The 20,680-nt window shown below is 43.8% G+C and overlaps 1 protein-coding gene across 2 annotated transcripts; it reads right to left on the bottom strand.

Annotated features, from left to right (window-relative positions):
* Positions 1 to 432: 432 nt before the first annotated feature.
* LOC113450731 (sal-like protein 2) lies at positions 433 to 19,896 on the bottom strand. 2 transcript variants are annotated; one of them, XM_087918891.1, is made up of 3 exons: positions 17,565 to 19,896; positions 1,549 to 1,992; positions 433 to 710 (listed from the first exon to the last, which is right to left on the bottom strand). In XM_087918891.1, the coding sequence occupies exons 1-2, from the start codon at positions 19,683 to 19,685 to the stop codon at positions 1,564 to 1,566; spliced, it is 2,550 nt and encodes an 849-aa protein (XP_087775017.1). In that variant the 5' UTR covers positions 19,686 to 19,896; the 3' UTR covers positions 433 to 710; positions 1,549 to 1,563. The 2 variants fall into 2 exon arrangements, with proteins under 2 accessions (XP_087775017.1, XP_087775018.1); XM_087918892.1 differs by lacking the exon at positions 433 to 710 and having other exon boundaries at positions 1,908 to 2,154.
* Positions 19,897 to 20,680: the final 784 nt, after the last annotated feature.

Below are 20,680 nucleotides of genomic sequence, written 5' to 3'. Positions count from 1 at the left end.
AGGTCATAGTTGTCTCAAAAGATGCTTTTTTAAAAGGCAACTGGATTGTTTTTTTCCCTTGAGGAAGATGACATTTTGCTTCTCATCCAAGAAGCTTCATTGTCCAGAATCGATGAAGCTTCTTGGATGAGAAGCGAAATTCCTCCTCCTCCTCCTCCTCCTCCTCCTCCTCCTCCTCCTCCTCCTCCTCCAAGAAAAAACAGTCCAGTTGTCTTTTGAAAAAGCACCTTTGAGACAACCCAAACAATAATTTTCAAAGTGGCATCTTTCAATTCCCTTTCACTGCCTTTTGACAAACTGGAATATATAATGAATTCAGATCATGCATGAAGCTGGTTCTCCTTCCCAAAGGAAATCAGAATTCAAAATAAAGGGACTTCTTTTCCCTGTGGCCAGAAAGAAAACCCACAGACTCAATAATTCTTTCAAATTTATTTTACTGAGGGAATAAATTCTTCGGTTGAGGCCATTTGGTGTCCTGTTCTACATGAGAGGGAAGTTTCTTTAAAAAAAAATCAAAAGTACAAGGCAGGGACCATCCTTCCCTGCCTCGGGTCAGGATCCTGCCTTTCGGCCGACGGAGCTCCAAACTACGTTAAAAGTAAAACACTAAAAAGTTGCTAAAATTATACTGGAACCATATCAATTTGCAACGTCAGATATAAGGTTTAATTGCTGTCACACACTTGGTCCCTCTTGAGTGGATCATTCTGGAAGAGAAAAAGAGAGGGATATAGTTATAGGGAGCAAGTTCTCAACTCTTCTGGCCTTGCAACTCCAACTATGACTTTTTTTAATCATAAAAATAAAGACTTCCTCAAATCAAGGCTGATTCCCAAGCCATGTGTAGTTTTCTTGGAAACATTTTGCCAGTAGGATTTTTACTGTTATTTTCACTTCACAATCTAGCATCTAACTTTAGGATCTCTTTGTGGTTTCCCATCCCAGTATTAATAAGATCCAACCTTCTTTGGTTTGTCCAGTCAATCAAATACCTCTGCTGAGTTTGAAGCCCTCCATCAAACCAGATGCCCAACTTGAAACCAGGTCATGGATGTTCACAGATTTCCCCTCCGAGACCAAAAATACAACAAAACCTGTAAATACTGACCTGGTTTACTTTTATGCACCAGGTTAAACTTTCTACTAGAGTCCCATACAATTAATACTCAGGTGAAGAACAACTTGCCTCCAGAAGTTGTAAATTCTCCAACACTGGATGTTTTTATGAAGAGATTGGACAACCATTTGTCTGAAATAGTATAGGGTTTCCTGCCTATACCATTGGCATGGGGTTGGACTATTATCCCTATTCCTATTCTACTCTACCCTACCCTACCCTGGGAGCCAAATAAAATGAAACAGACCCAAAGTGAGACTGTTTACTAGTAATGAATGTTTGATCCAGCTTCCAATATCAGCCACTAGCCAAACATTTTGATAAAAACACACGGAGGCAGACATGCTGGCAAAGTGCCACTTCAATCTCATCATCTTGGCCAGGGTCGGGTTTCTCACAAGCTTCATAATCTCCCACTACCACCTTACTCAGTAGAAGCTGGGTTACTTCTCCCCCTTTCCTTGGTTCTCAGGGATTGTTTCCAAAATGGGGGCTGCTGGCGGGGAAAGGAGTAGCAAGTTGGTCACCGGAAGCTTCTCCTTGGACTCCGCGGGGACCACCTTCCCAGGCACGTTGCTCGATCCAAAGAGGCTTTGTGTGGTCATGTTGGGGGAAGAAGAGGAGGAAGATGAAACAACGGAAGCCGCTGTGCTGTGGGCAGACTTGGCGGGCAGGCCCCCAGAGACAAAGGCAGTGTACTGATTCCAGAAGGAAAGGGGATCCACCCCCACCAGTTGGGCTGGGATGTCCTGTCCCAGGAAGTCCTGCAGCTTGACTTGGGCCCCGGAGAGCACCGGCAGGGGCCCTTCCAGAGGCAGGTGCCATCCCCGCTGCGCCTGGTTATTGCTCCAAACGTGGCTCCCAAGATGAACCTTTGGAGAGAAAAAAAAGCAGGAGAAGGAAAAGGGAGGTATGGATATGGCGGCAAAAGCCAAAGGAGGAATACCCAATATTTTCTTCCAATTTAGGAACTATGGGATGTCATCAAATACTTTGGCTGCCAAATAAGAAGACAGGATTCATTGGAAGAGACCCTGATATTTGGGAAAGATGGAAGGCAAAGGGAGAAGAGGACAGCAGAGGATGACAGGGTTAGATAATACAATAAATATCAATTTTGGTAAACTTCAGGAGGCAATGGAGGACTGGGGTCGGTGGGTGTGCTGGTGTGCAATGGTCCATGGGGCTGAAGAGAGTAAGGCATGATTTACTGATTGAACAACAAGAACAATGGGAAGTAAAGTCCATCAGGGTGTCCTGAGGTTGTCCATTCCTCAAAAGGGACAACATTTAGGAATGTTTAGAGACAAAAGTGCACTTCCCATATGCCAAGACTCTTTCAATACAGGTAGTCCTCAACTTATGACCTCAATTGGAACTGGACGTTCTGCTGCTAAACAATGCAGCCGTTTAAGTGATTTGTGCCTGAATTTACAACCCTTTTGTGTGAATCTGGCTTCCTTCATTGACTTTATTATCAAAAGCTAGCTGGGAAGGTTGCAAATGGAGATCATGTGAACACCAGGATTCTGGAATGATCATAAATATAGGTAGTCCTCAACTTATGAACACAATTGAGCCCAACATTTATGTTGCTAAGTGAGAAATTTGTTGAGTTTTGCCCCATTTTACTACTATTTTTGCTTTTGTTAAGTGAATCACTGCAGTTGTTAAATTAGTAACACGGTTGTTAAGTGAATCTTGTTTTCCCATTGACTTTGCTTGTCAGAAGGTCAAAAAGGGGATCACATAATCCCGGGACACTATAATTGTCATAAATGTGAGTCCATTGTCAAGCATCCAAATGTAAATCATGTGACCATGGGGATGCTGAAACGGTCACTAGTGTGAAAAATGGTCATAACTCACTTTTTTCAGTGCCACTGTAACTTTGAACAGTCACTAAGTGAATTGTTGTATGTTGAGGATTACCGGTACATAAAGGTTGCGAAGCACCTAAATCATGATCATGTGACTGTGAGGATGCTCTGATAGTCATAAGTGCAAGGACCGGATGTAAATTAGTATTTTCAATACCATTGTAACTTTTGAACAATCATTAAAGACGTAAGTCAAGGATTATCTGTGAAGACTTACAACCAGATTCATCAAGACAGGAAGCAGAACTTTTGAATTTGTCAACATTGGCCTCCACTTCAAAAGATGGTTATACAAAACAGGGGCAACTTTCCATAAACAACTTGAGAAGTACACAACTGGCGTGGTTGTACCACAACTCAAAGAGAAACTGGACATGAAGTGCAAGCATGCTTTTCTGTTATTCACACCGGTATGAGAAGCGAGGTCTGGCCTTTATCTCAATGAGAGATGAAGAGATAAACCTCCAGGTGGCCTCAATGACTCTTTAAAAGGATGCAAATGACCAGCTGTCTGCAAGGAGTATAAATCCTTCATTCCTCACAATCCAGTTGGAGCTGAAGAAGCTTCTTGGATGAGAAGCGAAATGTCTTCAAAGAAAAAAACAGAAAGTCCAGTTGCCTCTTGAAACAGCACCTTTGGGACTCCAAGTGGTCTCAACAACTCTCTAAAAGGATGTGAATGACCAGCTGTCTGCAAGGAATATAAATCCTTCCATTCCCTACTGTTATGACTCCCCTTCAAAATTCAAACGAACAAAACAGAAAGCAGCCGTTTCACAATTAAATCAAACAGAAAGAAGTCTTACAAGATAACGGCTGGCAGAAACCACAGCATAAATCTTTACTCTGTCCGGCAAACCAGTCCTGGCAATAAATCTCCAGTCTCAGAGCTTCTTGCTGTAACGTCCTCACTCAAATAGTCATTTTGTTCCTGGCAAAATGGACCAGCCCAGCTGTGTCCTTTTATACTCATTGAGGCAACGTGCTAATTTACTGACTCGCTCTCCTCATTCGCTCCAGCTGATTTTGCCTTCTCAACCATCTTCTATTTTTTACATTTAACCACAATTTTTCCAAGTTCTCATCTCCACTAGAAGACTCTCTCAAAACTTCCCTGTCAGCCATTCCCGGCTGTTGATCAGATAAGGAACCAGAGGAGGTCAAAGGTCCTGACAATTCTAATACATCAGGTCTGTCGTCCTTTGTCACGTCCATCTCCTCATCCTGGTTATCAGTCCAATCACTAAGCCAGGCCGGCTCATATTTTTCTGCCATGACCTCTTCACTTGAACTCATATCAGTCACAGGAGCTGAATCCAAGCCCGGAGCCACAACACTATCCCTCACCGCAGGGCCCTTTCCCCGGGTCTGACGATCCGGATGCGGTTTCAAAGGGAAATGCTCATGAAAGTCCTGAATGATGTCTGGAGCATGAACTGCAGACGCATCCGTCCATGAGCAAATTTCCGAGTCATCCACTCTCCTCCCAACTAAATACTGGAAACGACCCTTGAGCCAACGCGAATCAGTAACGCTGACCACCGTGTCATCAACCTCCGCCTCCTCACGGGGCGTTGATGGGGAAGTCGTACCAGCTGGAGCACGCAGAGGACAGTCCGGGGAGTCAGGAACCAAAAGAGAGCGATGGAATACAGGGTGAATACGCATGGAGCGCGGTAAGGTGAGCCGGTATGCCACAGGGTTGATAACCGCCTCAATCGGGAATGGACCGATGAAACGATGGTCCAATTTCCTAATTGGGCGATCGATCCGAAGGTGTTTCGTGGACAACCACACCTTGTCACCCACAGCTAACGGAGGCAGTGCTCGACGTGACCGGTCCACAAACCGTTTATAGTCCTCTTTCGCTCGTTCAAGTTGTTGCCTTACTAAACGGTGGACCGCTTGTAGTTCCTCCAGAAAATCTTGTGTCTCAGGAACCGGTGAATCCATCCAAGTTAATGGGAAGAAGCGCGGATGATAACCTACATTTGCGAAAAATGGCGTTACCCGAGTGGAGGTGTGCTGCGAGTTATTAAAAGCGAATTCTGCCAATGGGAGGTATTTCACCCAATCGCTTTGTCGCTGATTAACAAAACACCTCAAATATTGGGTAAGAATGCCAATCACCTTCTCAGTCCCGCCATCAGTTTCCAGATGGTGCACTGACGCTAAGCACACCTGAACTTGTAGCGCTGCCATTAACTGTTTCCAAAACTGCACAGTAAACTGAACCCCACGATCAGAAACCACTCTATCTGGCAGTCCATGCAGACGAAAGATATGCTGTAAAAATAGCTGAGCCGTAGTGCGGGATGAAGGTAATCTCCGACAGGGAATGAAATGAGCCATTTTAGTCAGCATATCAACTACCACGAGCACCATCGTGAAGCCCGATGAGGATGGTAAATGTGTGAGAAAGTCCATGGAGATCGCTCCCCATGGTCTGCCCGGAGTCGGCAATGGTTGGAGGAGTCCAGGGGGCACAGCCGATGCCGCTTTCGCTTGCCTACACTGGACGCAAGAAGCAACGTAAGAGAACACATCGTGATGAACCTGAGGCCACCAAAAAGTCCGGGTGACCAAATGCAAGGTTTTATAAAATCCAAAATGGCCAGCAGCGGGGTTATCATGACATTGTGTCATGATGAGAGCTCTCAACGACCTGGTAGGTACGTATAATAAACCCCAATGTCGGAGCAAGTCCTCTTCAATGGACCATGGAGAATCAGGTCTGACATCCCCCTGTCTCTGCTGCGCCCACGCATCCAATCGTTGCGCCTCTCGTATGCGAGCCCGCAAGTCTATTGGATCTTGCAGTACGGCCAAGGATTCTGGTGGTAACACCATTCGTAGAGGAAGAGGATCCTCGGGACTGATATACTCGGGCTTCCGAGACAACGCGTCTGCCCTCCGATTCTGTCCACTCGGAACATAAGTAACGGAGAAATTGAACCTGGCAAAAAACAACGACCACCGAATCTGGCATTGGTTCAATTTCTTAGCTGTGGTCAAATGTTCCAAGTTTCGGTGATCTGTCCGAACCTCTACCTTGTGCCGAACCCCCTCTAAATGATGTCTCCAGGTCTCAAAAGCAGCCTTAATGGCCAACAACTCCTTTTCCCAGATGGTGTAGTTGCGCTCTGAAGCTGTGAGCTTCCTAGAAGAGTATGCGCATGGGAAAAGAGGCGCGCCATCCTTCGAAGCTTGTAACAGTACCGCTCCGATAGCGACATTAGAGGCATCTGTCTCGACCACAAATGGACGATTCGGATCAGGATGCCTCAATATCGGCTCAGCTACAAACGCTTTCTTTAAAATGTCAAAAGCCTGTTGTTGCGGGCCCCCCCACACAAACGGGACCTTCTTATGGAGGAGCTGAGTTATGGGGTCCATTACTTTAGCAAAGTCCGGGATAAAAGTCCGATAGTAGTTGGCGAATCCCAAAAGACATTGGACGTCCTTGACTCGACGAGGGGCTTCCCAACTACACAATGCCTCAACCTTTTTAGGGTCCATAGCAATGCCCTCGGGAGAAATGATGTGCCCTAAAAACTCTATCGATGACTGAAAAAGAAACACTTCTCCAGTTTCGCATAGAGCTTATGCTCCCGAAGACGCTGCAGCACTTGACGGACCTGATGAAGGTGGTGATCCCTGGACCGAGAGTAGATTAAAATATCATCCAGATACACCACGACAAACCGATCCAGCATGTCCCGAAAAATGTCGTTCATCAAATGCTGGAATACAGCGGGAGCGTTGGTTAGACCAAATGGCATGACGGTGTACTCGAAATGACCATAACGAGTGCCAAACGCCGTCTTCCACTCATCCCCCTTGCGCATCCGAACCAGGTTGTAAGCCCCACGCAGATCGAGTTTAGTGAAGATAGTAGCCTCCCGCAACCGCTCCATCAATTCCGGAATGAGCGGTAAGGGATAGCTATTCCTCACGGTGATAGAGTTTAGTCGTCTATAATCACAACAGAGACGCAGTTCTCCCAACTTCTTCTTAACAAAAAGAACGGGAGCCGAAAGAGGGGACGACGAGGGTCGAATAAATCCCCGAGCTAAGTTTTTATCCAAAAACTCTCGGAGTGCAACCAACTCGGGCTCCGACATGGAGTATAATCTCCCCTTTGGCAATGGAGCGTCCGGTATCAGGTCCACGGGACAATCATAAGCACGATGTGGGGGTAATCGGTCTGCCTCCTGTTCGCTGAAAACATCGGAGAAGTCCGACAGCTCCGAAGGAATTGAGACAGCAGGAGCAGCGATATCTTGGCCAGCGCAAACATGCCTCAGGTGGTCCACACATTGTAGGCTTGGAAAAGAAATGGCGTTCTGCAACCAAGCCACCAACGGATCGTGCAAATGCAACCAGGACATTCTGAGCACCAAAGGGAGATGGAGGTTCGAGGTGACATAAAAACTTATCGCCTCCTCATGATCCCCAATAAGCATACACACTGGCTGAGTAGCGCAGCGAATGGGTCCCGACTTGAGTTCACGCCCATCTACGGTTTCCACCTTAATGGGTGGATTCACAGGAATCAAAGGAATTCCAAAATGTTTAACAAAAGCACAGTCCATAAAGCTGGTTGTAGCCCCTGAATCCACCAGCGCAACGGCAGGAATTCCTTCCTTCTGGGACTGTAAGAAGATACAAGTGTCCAAAAGTAAATGCCGAGGAGGACCAGGATTTACTTCGGCAATTTGGGATGGGGGTGGAGGATGTGCCCGACCTAGGGTTTCCCTGAGGTCGGGCCTACCCCGTTTCCCGACGGGCCAGAAGTGGTTTCAGACACAGGTCTGCGAGTCCTTCTCCAAGTGCAGGAATTTGCAAAATGTCCCAGACCCCCGCAATAAAGGCACAAGCCTTCCTGGAACCTTCTCGAACGTTCTCGCACCGTTAAGTGAGGGCAGAGTGCGCCTAACTCCATCGGCTCCTCAGCATTAACCGTGGGTTGGAAAACTCTCGGTGGCATGGGTTGTGCACGAGAAAACGAAGATGGTTCCATAATGAGCTGTTTGCGTCCATGTTGCTGTAAACGAGCTTCAATTCGTAAGCACTGAACTATCAATGCATCCAAAGTTAAAGCCCGCTCTGCATGGACCAGCTCATCTTTGATGGCATCAGACAAGCCTTCCTGGAATGCAGCCATATGAGCCGGTTCGTTCCAGTTGGAGTCCATACACAGCAAATGAAATTCTGCAACGTATTCCTGCAGGGAACGTTTCCCCTGATTAATGTCCCGTAACCGTCTGTCCACAGTTTGTATCCTAATTGGGTTTTCAAACATCACTCTCATTTGTTGGAGAAAACCCTGGAAATTGTTCAACAACGGGCTATCTTGAACTAACAAGGGAGTAGCCCAATTAGCAGCCTGCCCGGTTAATAAACTGATCATAAATCCTACTTTAGACCGGTCGGTTGGGAAGTCTTCAAGCCTCGGAGAGATAAACAATTGGCATTGACCCATAAATGCCGGGAACCTGTCCATTTGCCCAGAAAATTTCTCTGGCATGGATACTGGACTTTTCCTCACAGGAGGGGCAGGGGGAGCAGCAGCAGGGCTTGATAAGCTGGAAACATAATTCAGCAATTGTGTTACCTGATTCTGAAGCATCACATTGCTTTGCAGTAGCTGATTAATTTGTTGTTGTTGCTGCTCTACCAAACGGTGCAGTTGATTTGAATCCATCTTGCTTTAAAGATGGTTTGTTTGGGCCAGGAACAATAATGTTATGACTCCCCTTCAAAATTCAAACGAACAAAACAGAAAGCAGCCGTTTCACAATTAAATCAAACAGAAAGAAGTCTTACAAGATAACAGCTGGCAGAAACCACAGCATAAATCTTTACTCTGTCCGGCAAACCAGTCCTGGCAATAAATCTCCAGTCTCAGAGCTTCTTGCTGTAACGTCCTTACTCAAATAGTCATTTTGTTCCTGGCAAAATGGACCAGCCCAGCTGTGTCCTTTTATACTCATTGAGGCAACGTGCTAATTTACTGACTCGCTCTCCTCATTCGCTCCAGCTGATTTTGCCTTCTCAACCGTCTTCTATTTTTTACATTTAACCACAAATTTTCCAAGTTCTCATCTCCACTAGAAGACTCTCTCAAAACTTCCCTGTCAGCCATTCCCGGCTGTTGATCAGATAAGGAACCAGAGGAGGTCAAAGGTCCTGACAATTCTAATACATCAGGTCTGTCGTCCTTTGTCACGTCCATCTCCTCATCCTGGTTATCAGTCCAATCACTAAGCCAGGCCGGCTCATATTTTTCTGCCATGACCTCTTCACTTGAACTCATATCAGTCACAGGAGCTGAATCCAAGCCCGGAGCCACAACACCCTACCATCCAGTCAGAGCTGAAGAAGCTTCTTGGATGAGAAGTGAAACGTCTTCAAAGAAAAAAACAAGAAAAGTCCAATTGCCTATTGAAAAAACACCTTTGGGACAACCATCATCTGGAGGACTGAGAATCTCCATAGACAATGAAAGATGAACAAGACAAGAAGACCCAAATGATCATCAGAAGAAGCCTACACAGTGGTCCTCAACTTAGAACCATTCATTTAATGACTGTTCAAAGTTACAACGGCACTGAAAAAAAGTGATTTAGGACTATTTTTCACACTTAGGACCGTCGCAGCATCCCCATGGTCACATGATCAAAATTCTGATGCTTGGCAAGTAGTTCATATTTATGATGATTGCAATGTCCCAGGTCACATGATCCCCTTTTGCGATCTTCTGACAAGCAAAGTCAATGGGGAAGCCAGATTCATTTAACAATTGTGTTACTAACTTACTGTGCTATTAACACAGTAACTGGATTAACCTCAGGATTTCACTTAACAACTGTAAAATGGAGCAAAACTCACTTAACAACTGTCTTCCTTGGCAACAGAAATTTTGGGCTCAATTGTTGTTGTAAAGCGAGGACTACCTGCAGCAAAATATTTGGGATTTCTGGGGATTATTTCTTTTTTTTTAAAATAGATTTTATTAAATTTACAATTTAAAAACACATCGACAATACATTTACAAAGTAGAAAGAAAGATGGGTAGGGGGAAAGAAGGAAAACACCCGGCCTAGCACACCGGATAAAGGCTGGTTGGGGGAAAGAGAAAGGATATAGAGGGAGAGAAGGGAAGGGAAGGGAGGGAGAATAGGGTAGAAATACAATTAAAAATGAATGATATCTTTTGTGACAGTCTGTAAGGATCATTTCTCTTCATCATATCCAATCTACTCCTCTTTTCCATTATGTTTAAGTTACTTTTTATCATTTACATAATTTGTCTCTGTGTAAGCCAATTATACCATGAGTCCCAGTTGTCGTAAAATGTTGAGGACTCTTTGTTTTTAATGCTATCGTTAATTTATCCATTTCAGCACACTCACAAATTTTCTGAATAACCATTTGCTCTGAAGGTGTATGAGGTAATTTCCAACATTGAGCAAACGCTAATCTAGCTGCGGTTAGAATATGGATTAATACATATTTTGTCTTTTGGATAAATATCTATCAGAGATCCCTAACAGGAAGAACTCTGGTTTATAGTCTATTTGTTCTTTAGTTATCTCCTCCAACCATTTTCTGATTTTTTTGCCAAATTTTTGGGTAGTTTTACAAGACCACCACGTGTGGAAAATGTTCCTTCAGTGCTTTTGCATTTCCAACACCTTGAGCTCATGTTAGGGTTCATCTTCGCCAACCTCGAAGGGGTAAGTGCCATCTATATAACATTTTATACATATTTTCTTTGTATGCCATGTGATTTCGTAATCTTGATGTTTCTATTCCAGATCTTTTCCCATTCTGTTAATGTAATGCTTCTTCCAATATTCCTACTCCACGTTATCATGTTCCCTTTCACTATCTCTTGCTCTAATTCTACCTCCAATAAATATTTATAAAATTTGGAGATATTCTTTTTATTTGATCCTAATAAGATTTTATCTAAATATTGTAATTTGCTATAGATTCCAAACTCTTTGATATCTTGTTTGTATCTGCTATAGATTTGTATATATAACCACTGGTCAATTTTAAATCCCTGTTCCTGTAAGTCCTGTCGAGTTCTTAATTTCCCTAGAGGGTCTAATAAATCTTTATATTTAGTCGTTTTTGTTATATCCAAATTGTTGGGATGAACCATTGCCTCCATTGTTGAAAGCCAAATCGAATTTTTGAATAATGTTTTTTGCATATTTTTTTCCAATTAGTTAATAATGAATCTCTAATAAGGTGTCTATGAAAATACGACTGTTTAGTTTTCCCCACATCCCATAGAAATGCGTGCCACCCTCTCTGAAGATCGTGCCCTTCCAAGGCTAAAGTTCTTTTATTGAGTAAATTGACCCAGTCTTTTAACCATAATAAGTTGGCTGCCCAATAATATAATTCCCAATTTGGGAGCGCTAGCCCCCCTCTACTTTTTGCATCTTGTAAAGCCTTAATATTGATTCTAGCTTTTTTTCCCTTGCCAAATAAATTTAAGAGTTACCTTATTTATATCTTCAAAAACATTTTTTGGTAATTTAATTGGGATTGTCTGGAATAAGTAAAGGAGTTTTGGTAAGATGTTCATTTTGATCATGGCAATCCTGCCCAGTAGAGAAAGCTGCAGCTTATTCCAAGGTTCTAGGTCTTTCTTAATTTGCTGTAATAGTTTATCGTAATTATTCTCTTTGAGCGATTTACTATGTGGTGTTAACCATATGCCTAAATATTTGACCTTTTTTGTTGCCTGTATCCCCATGGTTTTTTCTAATTCTTTCCTCTGATTCTCTGTTAGATTTTTAGTCAGTAATTTTGTCTTATTTCTATTAATCTTTAATCCTGCTACTGAACCAAATTGTTCTAGTTCTTTTATTAGGTTATGTCCTTTTTCCATGGGTTCCTCTAGGAAGAAAACCATATCGTCTGCAAACGCCTGTAGTTTATATTCCTCTGCTTTGACCCTAACTCCTTGGATTTCAAAGTTTTGTCTTATCCGCGTTAACAGTGATTCTAAAGCAAGTATAAATAGGAGGGGGTGAGAGGGGGCAACCCTGTCTAACGCCCTTTTCAATGTTTAATGGGCCTGTTTGTTCACCATTAATTAGTATATTGGCCTGTTGGGTATTGTAAATTGTTGTGATAATGTTCTCAATTTAGTGCCCAGACTCATGTTATAGATTTTTGTATTAAAAAGTGCCAATGTAGATTATCAAATGCTTTCTACGCATTTAAAAACATGAGTGCAAATTGTTTCTCTGGATGAACTTCATAATATTCTAAGACGTCAATAACGGTTCTTAGATTATTTTTGATTTGGCGGGATGGAAGGAAACCATTTTGGTCTTCATGAATGTATAAATTTAAAACTTGTTTTACTCTATTCACTATAATTGAGGTAAATAATTTATAATCAGCGTTTAAAAGTGAGATTGGTCTATAATTGTTGATATATCTGGCATCTACATCCTCCTTCGAATTAAAATCAACGCCCCCTCCATGAGTCTGGCATTTTGGCTGCCAAAAGTACTTAGTTAAACACTTCCAGCATCAGTGGCCCTACTAACTCTATTGTGGCTTTGTACAATTCTACTGGAATCCCATCTGGACCAGGAGATTTATTATTACTTTGATTCTCCATTGCAGATTTCAACTCAGACCATGTAATATCCTTATTTAATAATTCTTTGTCTCCTTCTCCTATTGTTTTATCATTCGTATTCTCCAGATAAGTTCTTATTTTGTCTTCATTGATTTCTTCTTTTTATATAATCTTTGAAAATAGTTTAATATAATATCTTTTTTCTTCTCAATCTCATGTTGTGGTATGCCTTTCTCGTCTATTAGTTGGTGTATCAGTCTCTTTTCTTTTTCTTTTTTAAGTTTATAAGATAGCCATCTTCCTGGTTTATTGGTGTGTTCAAAATAATTTTGTTTGGACCTTCTCAAGCTAACTTCTATTTTATCTTGTTCAATTAAATTCAGCTTATGTTTGGCTAATATTAACTGGTTTTGTATTCCTTGGATCTTAGGGGTTTTTTGTAATTGTATTTCTAAGTCTTTGATTTGTTGTTGTAATACGTTTTGTCGGGCATAAGTTCTCTTGTTTCTCATAACATTATAGGAAATTGTTGTACCTCTTATAATTGCTTTCATAGTATCCCAAATATTCTGTTTTGAAGTTGTTTCATTATTATTATCTTTTAGGAAATAGTTTAGCTCCTCTTTCAGCTTATTAATATACTCTTCTTCATTTACTATTTGGGTGTTGAGTGTCCATCTTTTTTTTATTCCTCTCCTATCTCTCCAAATTAGCTGTATTGGGTTGTGGTCAGCCCATTCATTTGGTAGGATTTTAATTTCTTTTATTTCATTAGCCAAATCCAAATCCATCCAAGCCATATCTATTCTAGTCCAAGTCTTATGTGGATTAGAATAGTATGTAAATTGTTTCTCTTCAAGATTCCGTTCCCTCCATAAATCTTTTAAATTTAACTCTTTCATCATTTCCTTACATGTCGCAGAAAGTTCCCTTTTCCCCTTCTTGTTTTTTCCCATATTACTATGGTCTTTTTGGTAGTCTGCAATGGAGTTAAAATCGCCAATCAAGCAAATGGTGGAGGTGTTTAAAAAATTTCCCTTGGTCTTCATTTGGGGCATAGATTGCTACAAGAAAAAATGTGATGTGGTTTATCCAAACTTGTATAACCAGAGTTCTTCCTTCGGGATCCGACCAGGTTAATTCTGCCTTTACATCTTGTTTTACGTAAATTGCAATTCCTTTTCTCTTGTGTTTATCGGCTGGTGCCATAAAAAGTTTCCCTAATTTTGGACAAATTAGATGTCTTTCATCATTTTTCGAAATATGTGTCTCTTGAAGACATATTATATCTGCGTTATGTCGAATAAGTTTTGAAAATATCCTTTTTCTTTTTGATATTGAATTTAATCCGTTTATATTGATGGAGAGCAACTTCTTCCCCTCCACCATTTATCTACGTCTGCTTAGATTTTTGCCTAGTAATGATTCGGTTCTCTTGTTGTTGTTGTTGTGGGATTTGCTCTTCTCTCCCAGGTTGTGGTTTATCACTTCCTGAAATTGGAGAAAGTCGTTCCTTTTGGGTTCTGTGATGATATCGGTCCTCCTGTGGTCTCCTTTTAAGTTCTTCTTTAGTGGATTGACCATTCGTATCCGTGAGCTGTTGATAAAAATCTTGGGCCTGTTCTATCGATTCTATTTTGATTTTCCTCTCTTTCCACGTAATTAACATCCCTTCCGGGATTAACCATTTAAATTGGATTCCTTTTTTATTTAAATCATTAGCTAGAAATTTATAATCTTGTCTTATCATCCTCACTTTCTTTGGAATTTGTTTTAAAATCATAATTTCTCTGCCTTTATATGATATTGTTTCCTCCCTAGACATTTTCAAAATTAAATCCCTCAGACATCTCCTAGAGAAGCGGATATGGATTTCTCTTGGACAGTTGTTGTGTCTGGCGTAGCTTGTGCTAACCCTATATACCTCATCAAACTCTTTAATTAGATCATCTTTTTCCTTTCCTAGCCATTCAGCCAATATTTCTGCCATCAAATGTTCCAATTCTTCATTTTTTGCTTCCGCCACATTCTGGAACCTTAAATACGCCATTGCTTTGTCCATCTCGAGGTGGACCAGTGAGTCTTCCATTTCTCTAAGTACATTTTTAAATTCCTCATCCATCCTTTCAAAGTTAGTCTCCATGCGTGTTGTTCTACTCTCTATATCTTTTATTTTCACTTCGTTTTTCTCCATGGCCTGCTGTAGAGACCCTATCTTACCCTCTACCTTCGATATATCCGCTTTCATTTCAGCCTTCAGTTTCCCCATCTCATCTTTCAATTCGCTTATATCTGCTCTAGTTTCATTGTGATTTTTAATCATCATTTCTTGCATTTTAGATATAGCTTCCTGCAAGGATAATAGGGAAGTTTGTATATTAATGTTGGGGACATTAGGCTGCTTTTCCCCTGTTAAGGACTCCTCAATAGTTTTTTGAGTTGTTGGTGGGGTGGGTGTCAACGTAGTCGATAGGGTCGGGGTAGCCTTCCTTCCTGTTTTTAAGGCCATAGTTGTCGTGGATGTCATCTCTCTAAGTATTTGTTTTTGTTGATGCACAATTTTAGATATATTATCCCAAATCACCATTCAGTGTTTGGGTCTTGTATTTGAAAGTCTATTTAATATCTCACTCCACAGTCTTTTCCCCTATATCATAAATAGATATCTGCTACAGTATTCTAGTCTATGTAATAAGAAAATTGGTCAGCAATAGTACATCAATTAACACTTTAAGGAATTAATCTTAAATGTCTTAAGTAGTCTAAATAATTTATAAATAGTTTATATCAACAGAGTTTATCCCTCTTTACTATTAATACTTACAACAGTAATCTCTTAACTCTATAATAATAGTATACCCCCCCTCTTTTTTTCCCCCCAAATAAGTAGAATTATGTAAGCTATTTAGGAGATACAATAGGGAGGCGGGGGCAAAACAATAAGAGAAAGGGTAGGAGAGAGATTACCACAGCTTCAGAGAATCAACAAACAAAAAGCAAGGAAGTCATCTTAAGGAGAAAGTAGTGCCAAACTAGTAATATTACCGTATTTATCGGCGTATAACACGCACTTTTTCCCCTGAAAATAGGGGCAAATGATGTATGCGTGTTATACGCCGATGTCCGTCCCAATAGTGCCTAAGCGGCGGCGCAGCGTCATGGCGCTGCGCCCGCCGCATATTAAAGGGAATGCGTGTTATACGCCTGTGCGTGTTATACGCCGATAAATACGGTAAGTAATACCACGTAATAAAGAAAGCAAGTTGGGTGAGCTAAAAGTCCATCTTCCAGCTAGAGAATTCTTTTCAGCCTTCCAATCAGCAAATGGTGTAATGTGCTGACTAATCTGCAGTCCCCAAACCGTCTTTCCCAGCCTTCTGTTCGCCTCTGCTTTCTTCCTCTTGCTGCTTCTTTCTTTGCTTTCCAACTTTTAAATCAACATACAAATCTTCCAAAGTCCAATATAATGCTCCGTTTGTCTTCTCCACAGTATTAAATAGATGTAATAGTCATGTTGTGCTCAGATCTGAGGATTCATAAGACTCAATCAATGTCAGTATTCTTTCACCTCCGTCGCCTCCCTCTTCTCAAGTAAAGTCAAAAAGAAAGGTCCAAAAATCAGATGAAGCCCCTCACCAATTCCGGACCTCCAATCTCCTGGTTTTAGCAATCTCCCTCTTTCCCCAGAGCTTCCCTTTCACAGGGTAAATCTGTGCTTTCACTTTTGTGCTTAGGCTTTTCCGCTCTCCATTATAATCCTTTCATTTTCCCAACTGCTTTTCTGGCCGCTTTCCGCCCGACTTCTGAGAGGTGCTAATCACAACCAGGAGACAAGAATTTATGCTGTCATTCTTCTGTCATTCTGCTCTCTTCAGTCTTCAAAGGATCCAAGTTATAAACCGTTTCTCTGTTCCTGTTACTCTCGGCCTTGCAGGCTGTCACTGCTTTGCTTATTCACTCAAGTGGCAGACCGGACTTGAAGCCGCCATAGAATGACAGCTTACTCTTTTGCGCCGGGCTCGGGAGCTTCCCTCTTCACTGTTGGGGGGTTGCCTTCCCCCCTCTGCAGCTCGAGGTTCTCCACGTTGACACGAACCTCTCCGGGGTTCGTATATCCCTGGGGGATCGCTCCTGGCACCAGAAAAGGTGTTCAAAGACTGCGACAGTCTTCTTCACCTCCGTTCTCCCTGTCCTGCTACCGGAAGCAGTCCGGATTTCTGGGGATTATTTCAAGGTGAGGTACAGTTTAAGCAAGGAACCTAGGAAGTTGCAGCATATAAATTTTGCCCATAATCAGAAATGGCATAAAAGTAAAAGATGGTGAAGGACATCTATGGGGTATCCTCAGGAACAGCATGGAAGTTGTCTATCCAATTTTTTGACTTCCCTGTCTACAGTTCTCGATTCCTTGCTAGTCTCCCATCAAGAGGCCAAACAATTCTGTTTCTACCTACAGAACCTATTCTCCCCATTGCACTGAGGGTGGTGTGGACTATAGAGCACCAGGCTAGGGAAGGTTGGCCCACAGTGATACCCAACACAAAGGTTATGAAGGCCTCATCCTGCTGAACTGCAAATCATGGGAGAATTGTGGCACCACACATCTGGAGAACATCCATAGGAAGATGTCTTATGGAGAGTCTCAGTCATCCACGTCATGGTTGTCCCAAAGGTTCTTTTTTCAAGAGGCAAATGGATTTTCTGTTTTTTCTTTTGAAGAGGTTTCGCTTCTCATCCAAGAAGCATCTTCATCATTGAGCTGAAGAAGCTTTTTGGATGAGAAGCGAAATGTCTTTAAAGAAAAACTGGATAATCCATAGGAAGAATGTCAAGAACACCTCTAGAGGGCAACAGAGAGCACACAAGGGAAGATACCTTCCTATCCAAGACCACAAGGGGGCAAAGGAAGCCAGGTGTCCCCTATCCCACTGCCTTAATTTCTTACCTGGGGATGGACAGTCATTGCATGTTTGTGCAAGGCCGTCCTGTCGGTGAAGGGCTGTTTGCAAATCCCACAGATCAGCACTGGTTCCTCTTTGGCTTGGCTGCCCTGATGCTGCTGCTTCTTGGACAGACCTTCTCCACCAGTTCCTTTGTCCTTCTCTGGTTCTTCTTTCACCGGGGCAATTCCACCATCATCTTCTTCCATATAGGCCTTCTCTTCCCCATCCTTCAAGGGGCAGAGAGGACTTTGGGGCCCCAGTGGGGAGGAGGAGAGTACTCCGGGTCTTCCCTCTTCCCCCTCAGGCTGCCCCATTTCCTCCCCTTCCTTGGGAGGACCCAGACCTTCAGGGCTGGAGACCTGCTCTGCCTTTTCTCCAATGCTTTCCACTGAGTCTTCGTCAGTGGGCTCCTCTTCTTCATCCTCCTCCAACAGCCCCTCCTCCTGGGGGGCAGGTGGCTGCTCCCGTGGCTTCTCCCCTTCTCCCAATGGGGCCCCCTCTGGGGCTGAAGGTTCAGGCAGGAGAGCTCCGTTGGGGATCTGCCCACCCAGGTGCATTCGGACGTGCTGTTGGAGGCTCATGGAGTTGGTGAACTTCTTCTGGCAGATGGGACAAGAGTTTTGTGCTTGGGATGACGGGCTGGTTTTGTGGGCCACAAAGTGAGCCCTCAGGTTCCCCCGAGTGGAGAAGGCTCGCCCACAGACTTTGCACTTGAAGGGGCGTTCACCCCCATGCTGCCCATAGTGAAGTTGCAGAGCTCGGGGACAGCTGAGGACCCTCAAGCAGATGACACATTGATTAGGCCCTGAAGTTGCCGGAGAAGACGACATCAAGGAGCCGGCTGTGGATGGGGCCACGGAGGCCGTGCCCGAGGATGAGGATCCTTGGCGGTCGATCTTCTCTACCAGCTGCTGAAGCTTGGAGGTCTCAGAGGGAGAGGCCTCCAGGACGTAGGGGAAGGGCCCCATGGCTGGGCCTGCTTTGAAGTGATTGGACAACAGAGCCCAGCTGGGCAAGGCCCCCACAAGTTTCCCCAGTTGAAGACGGGCCCCCTCCACCTCTGATTCAGGAGGGGTGTTCTCGTCCCCCTTCCCCTTGGCTTCTACCATCTTCATCAGGACCAGGTTGTTGAAATTGGGCAAAGCTTGAGCCGCAGCCGAAGGAGCTGTGCCAGACAGTACGGTCAGACTCTCAGTGGCACTCAGGGCCTTGCGCTCAGCTGCAGGGAGGGCCCTGTGGTCCTCTCCTGACTCAGCTTTTTCAGGCGGCACAGACATGCCGTAAGGGAGGCCCGAAGTGGTCAGGACGTAGTCCAAATGCTCTGGGACTGGATGAGGGTTCATCTGAATGTGGGGGTACTTCTCCCGGTGACGATGGAAATGGACCTTAAGGTTGCCTCGGGTGGTGAAACGGTTCCCACAAATGTTACATTTGTAGGGACGCTCACCGGTGTGGGAGCGCAGGTGGATCTGGAGGGCACTGTCGCTGCCGAAGATCTTCCCACAGAAATGGCATTTGTGGCGGCCACTTGGTTTCTCACCTTCCAAGTTGGGTTCTCCTCCTCCTCCTCCCCCGCCTCCTCCGTTCTTCTGTTGCAATAGTCCTGGAGATGTGGCCTGCTCCAGACCCTGGGCAGTCCCTAAGCACTGGGCTGCCAAGACACCTGTGGATGTAGGGAAGGCTGGAGCCAGGAGCTGCTCAGCTTTGGGCACCCTGGTGCCACCAGGGAACGGGTGGTAGAGATGGAAGAATGCCGGCTTTGGTAAATCTGGAGAGGCGGACACCTGGCTCCTCCCAGGCTCAGTCTTGATGGAAAAGACGGGCAAAGGGGGCTTGGGTGGGGCAGACACCACCGAAGCAGGTTCTGTGGTAGGGGCCAGAGCCCCAACCTGCCCCCACGAACTCAAGAGCAACACCTGGTAGCAGATCTGTTCTGTCATCTGCATCTGATGGAGCTGGCGTTGTTGCAGAACACGCAACTCTTCCAGGATGAGAGGGATGTTGAGATGCCCGGTGGGGAGAGTGGTGGGGGGAGGCAAGGTTGGGGGTGACGGAGGAGGGGGCCGGGAAGAGGCGGGCTCTTGGCTTGGCTCAGTCAACAAGGGCCCAGGTTCCACATCCATGCTTGTGGACCTTTCGGGGTGGACCTCAACGGAAGAGGAGGATGAGGAGCAGACGCTGGAGTGCTCCTGGCCGGTGGTGGGAGTGGTCACAAGTCCAGCTGAACTGGGGGCTCACTCTGAGAAACAAGTAGTGGTGTGAGTGGATAACTCGGAGAGGTCCTTGAAGATGATATGACAGGAAGGTCAGGAGAAGGGGCTGGAGTCACCCCCAGTGTCTCCTAGAAATGTAAAAGAAAAAAAAGAGAAAGTTGTTAAGTCCAGATTTGTAAAAATAATAATAATACAGGAACATAAAAAACTGACGACAGATAAAGACTTAGTACAGATAGTCCTTGACTCACAACAGTTCATTTAGTAACTGTTCAAAGTTACAATAGCACTGAAAAAAGTCACTTACAACATATATACAGGTGAAACTCAAAAAATTAGAATATCGTGCAAAAGTTCATTTATTTCAGTAATGCAACTTAAAAGGTGAAACTAATATATGAGATAGACTCATGACATGCAAAGCAAGATAGTTCAAGCCGTGATGTGTCATAATTGAGATGATTATGGCTTACAGCTCATGAAAACCCCAAATCCACAATCTCAGAAAATTAGAATATTGTGAAAAGGTTCAATATTCTAGGCTCAAAGTGTCCCACTTTAATCAGTTAATTAAGCCATAACACCTGCAAAGGGTTCCTGAGCCTTTAAATGGTCTCTCAGTCTGGTTCAGTAGGAAGCACAATAATGGGAAAGACCGCTGACCTGACAGTTGTACAGAAAACCATCAATGACACCCTCCATAAGGAGGGAAAGCCTCAAAAGGTAATTGTAAAAGAAGTTGGATGTTCCCAAAGTGCTGTATCAAAGCACATTAATAGAAAGTTATGTGGAGGAGGGCGGAGCTGGCATCGCAACGATACGGCATGCGATCCCAGAGGTCTGAGATCGCTGCCGATACCTTTGCTCCTGGACGGTCCAAGTGGATTTAAACCATCCTGAAGAGA

Source organism: Pseudonaja textilis, unplaced genomic scaffold (assembly GCF_049901715.1).
Source record: "Pseudonaja textilis isolate UNSWEBS1 unplaced genomic scaffold, rPseTex1.2 PTEXSCF20, whole genome shotgun sequence".
NCBI lineage: Eukaryota > Metazoa > Chordata > Lepidosauria > Squamata > Elapidae > Pseudonaja > Pseudonaja textilis.
Note: the sequence above shows the minus strand (reverse complement) of the source record. Positions and strands in the feature narration are given on the sequence as shown.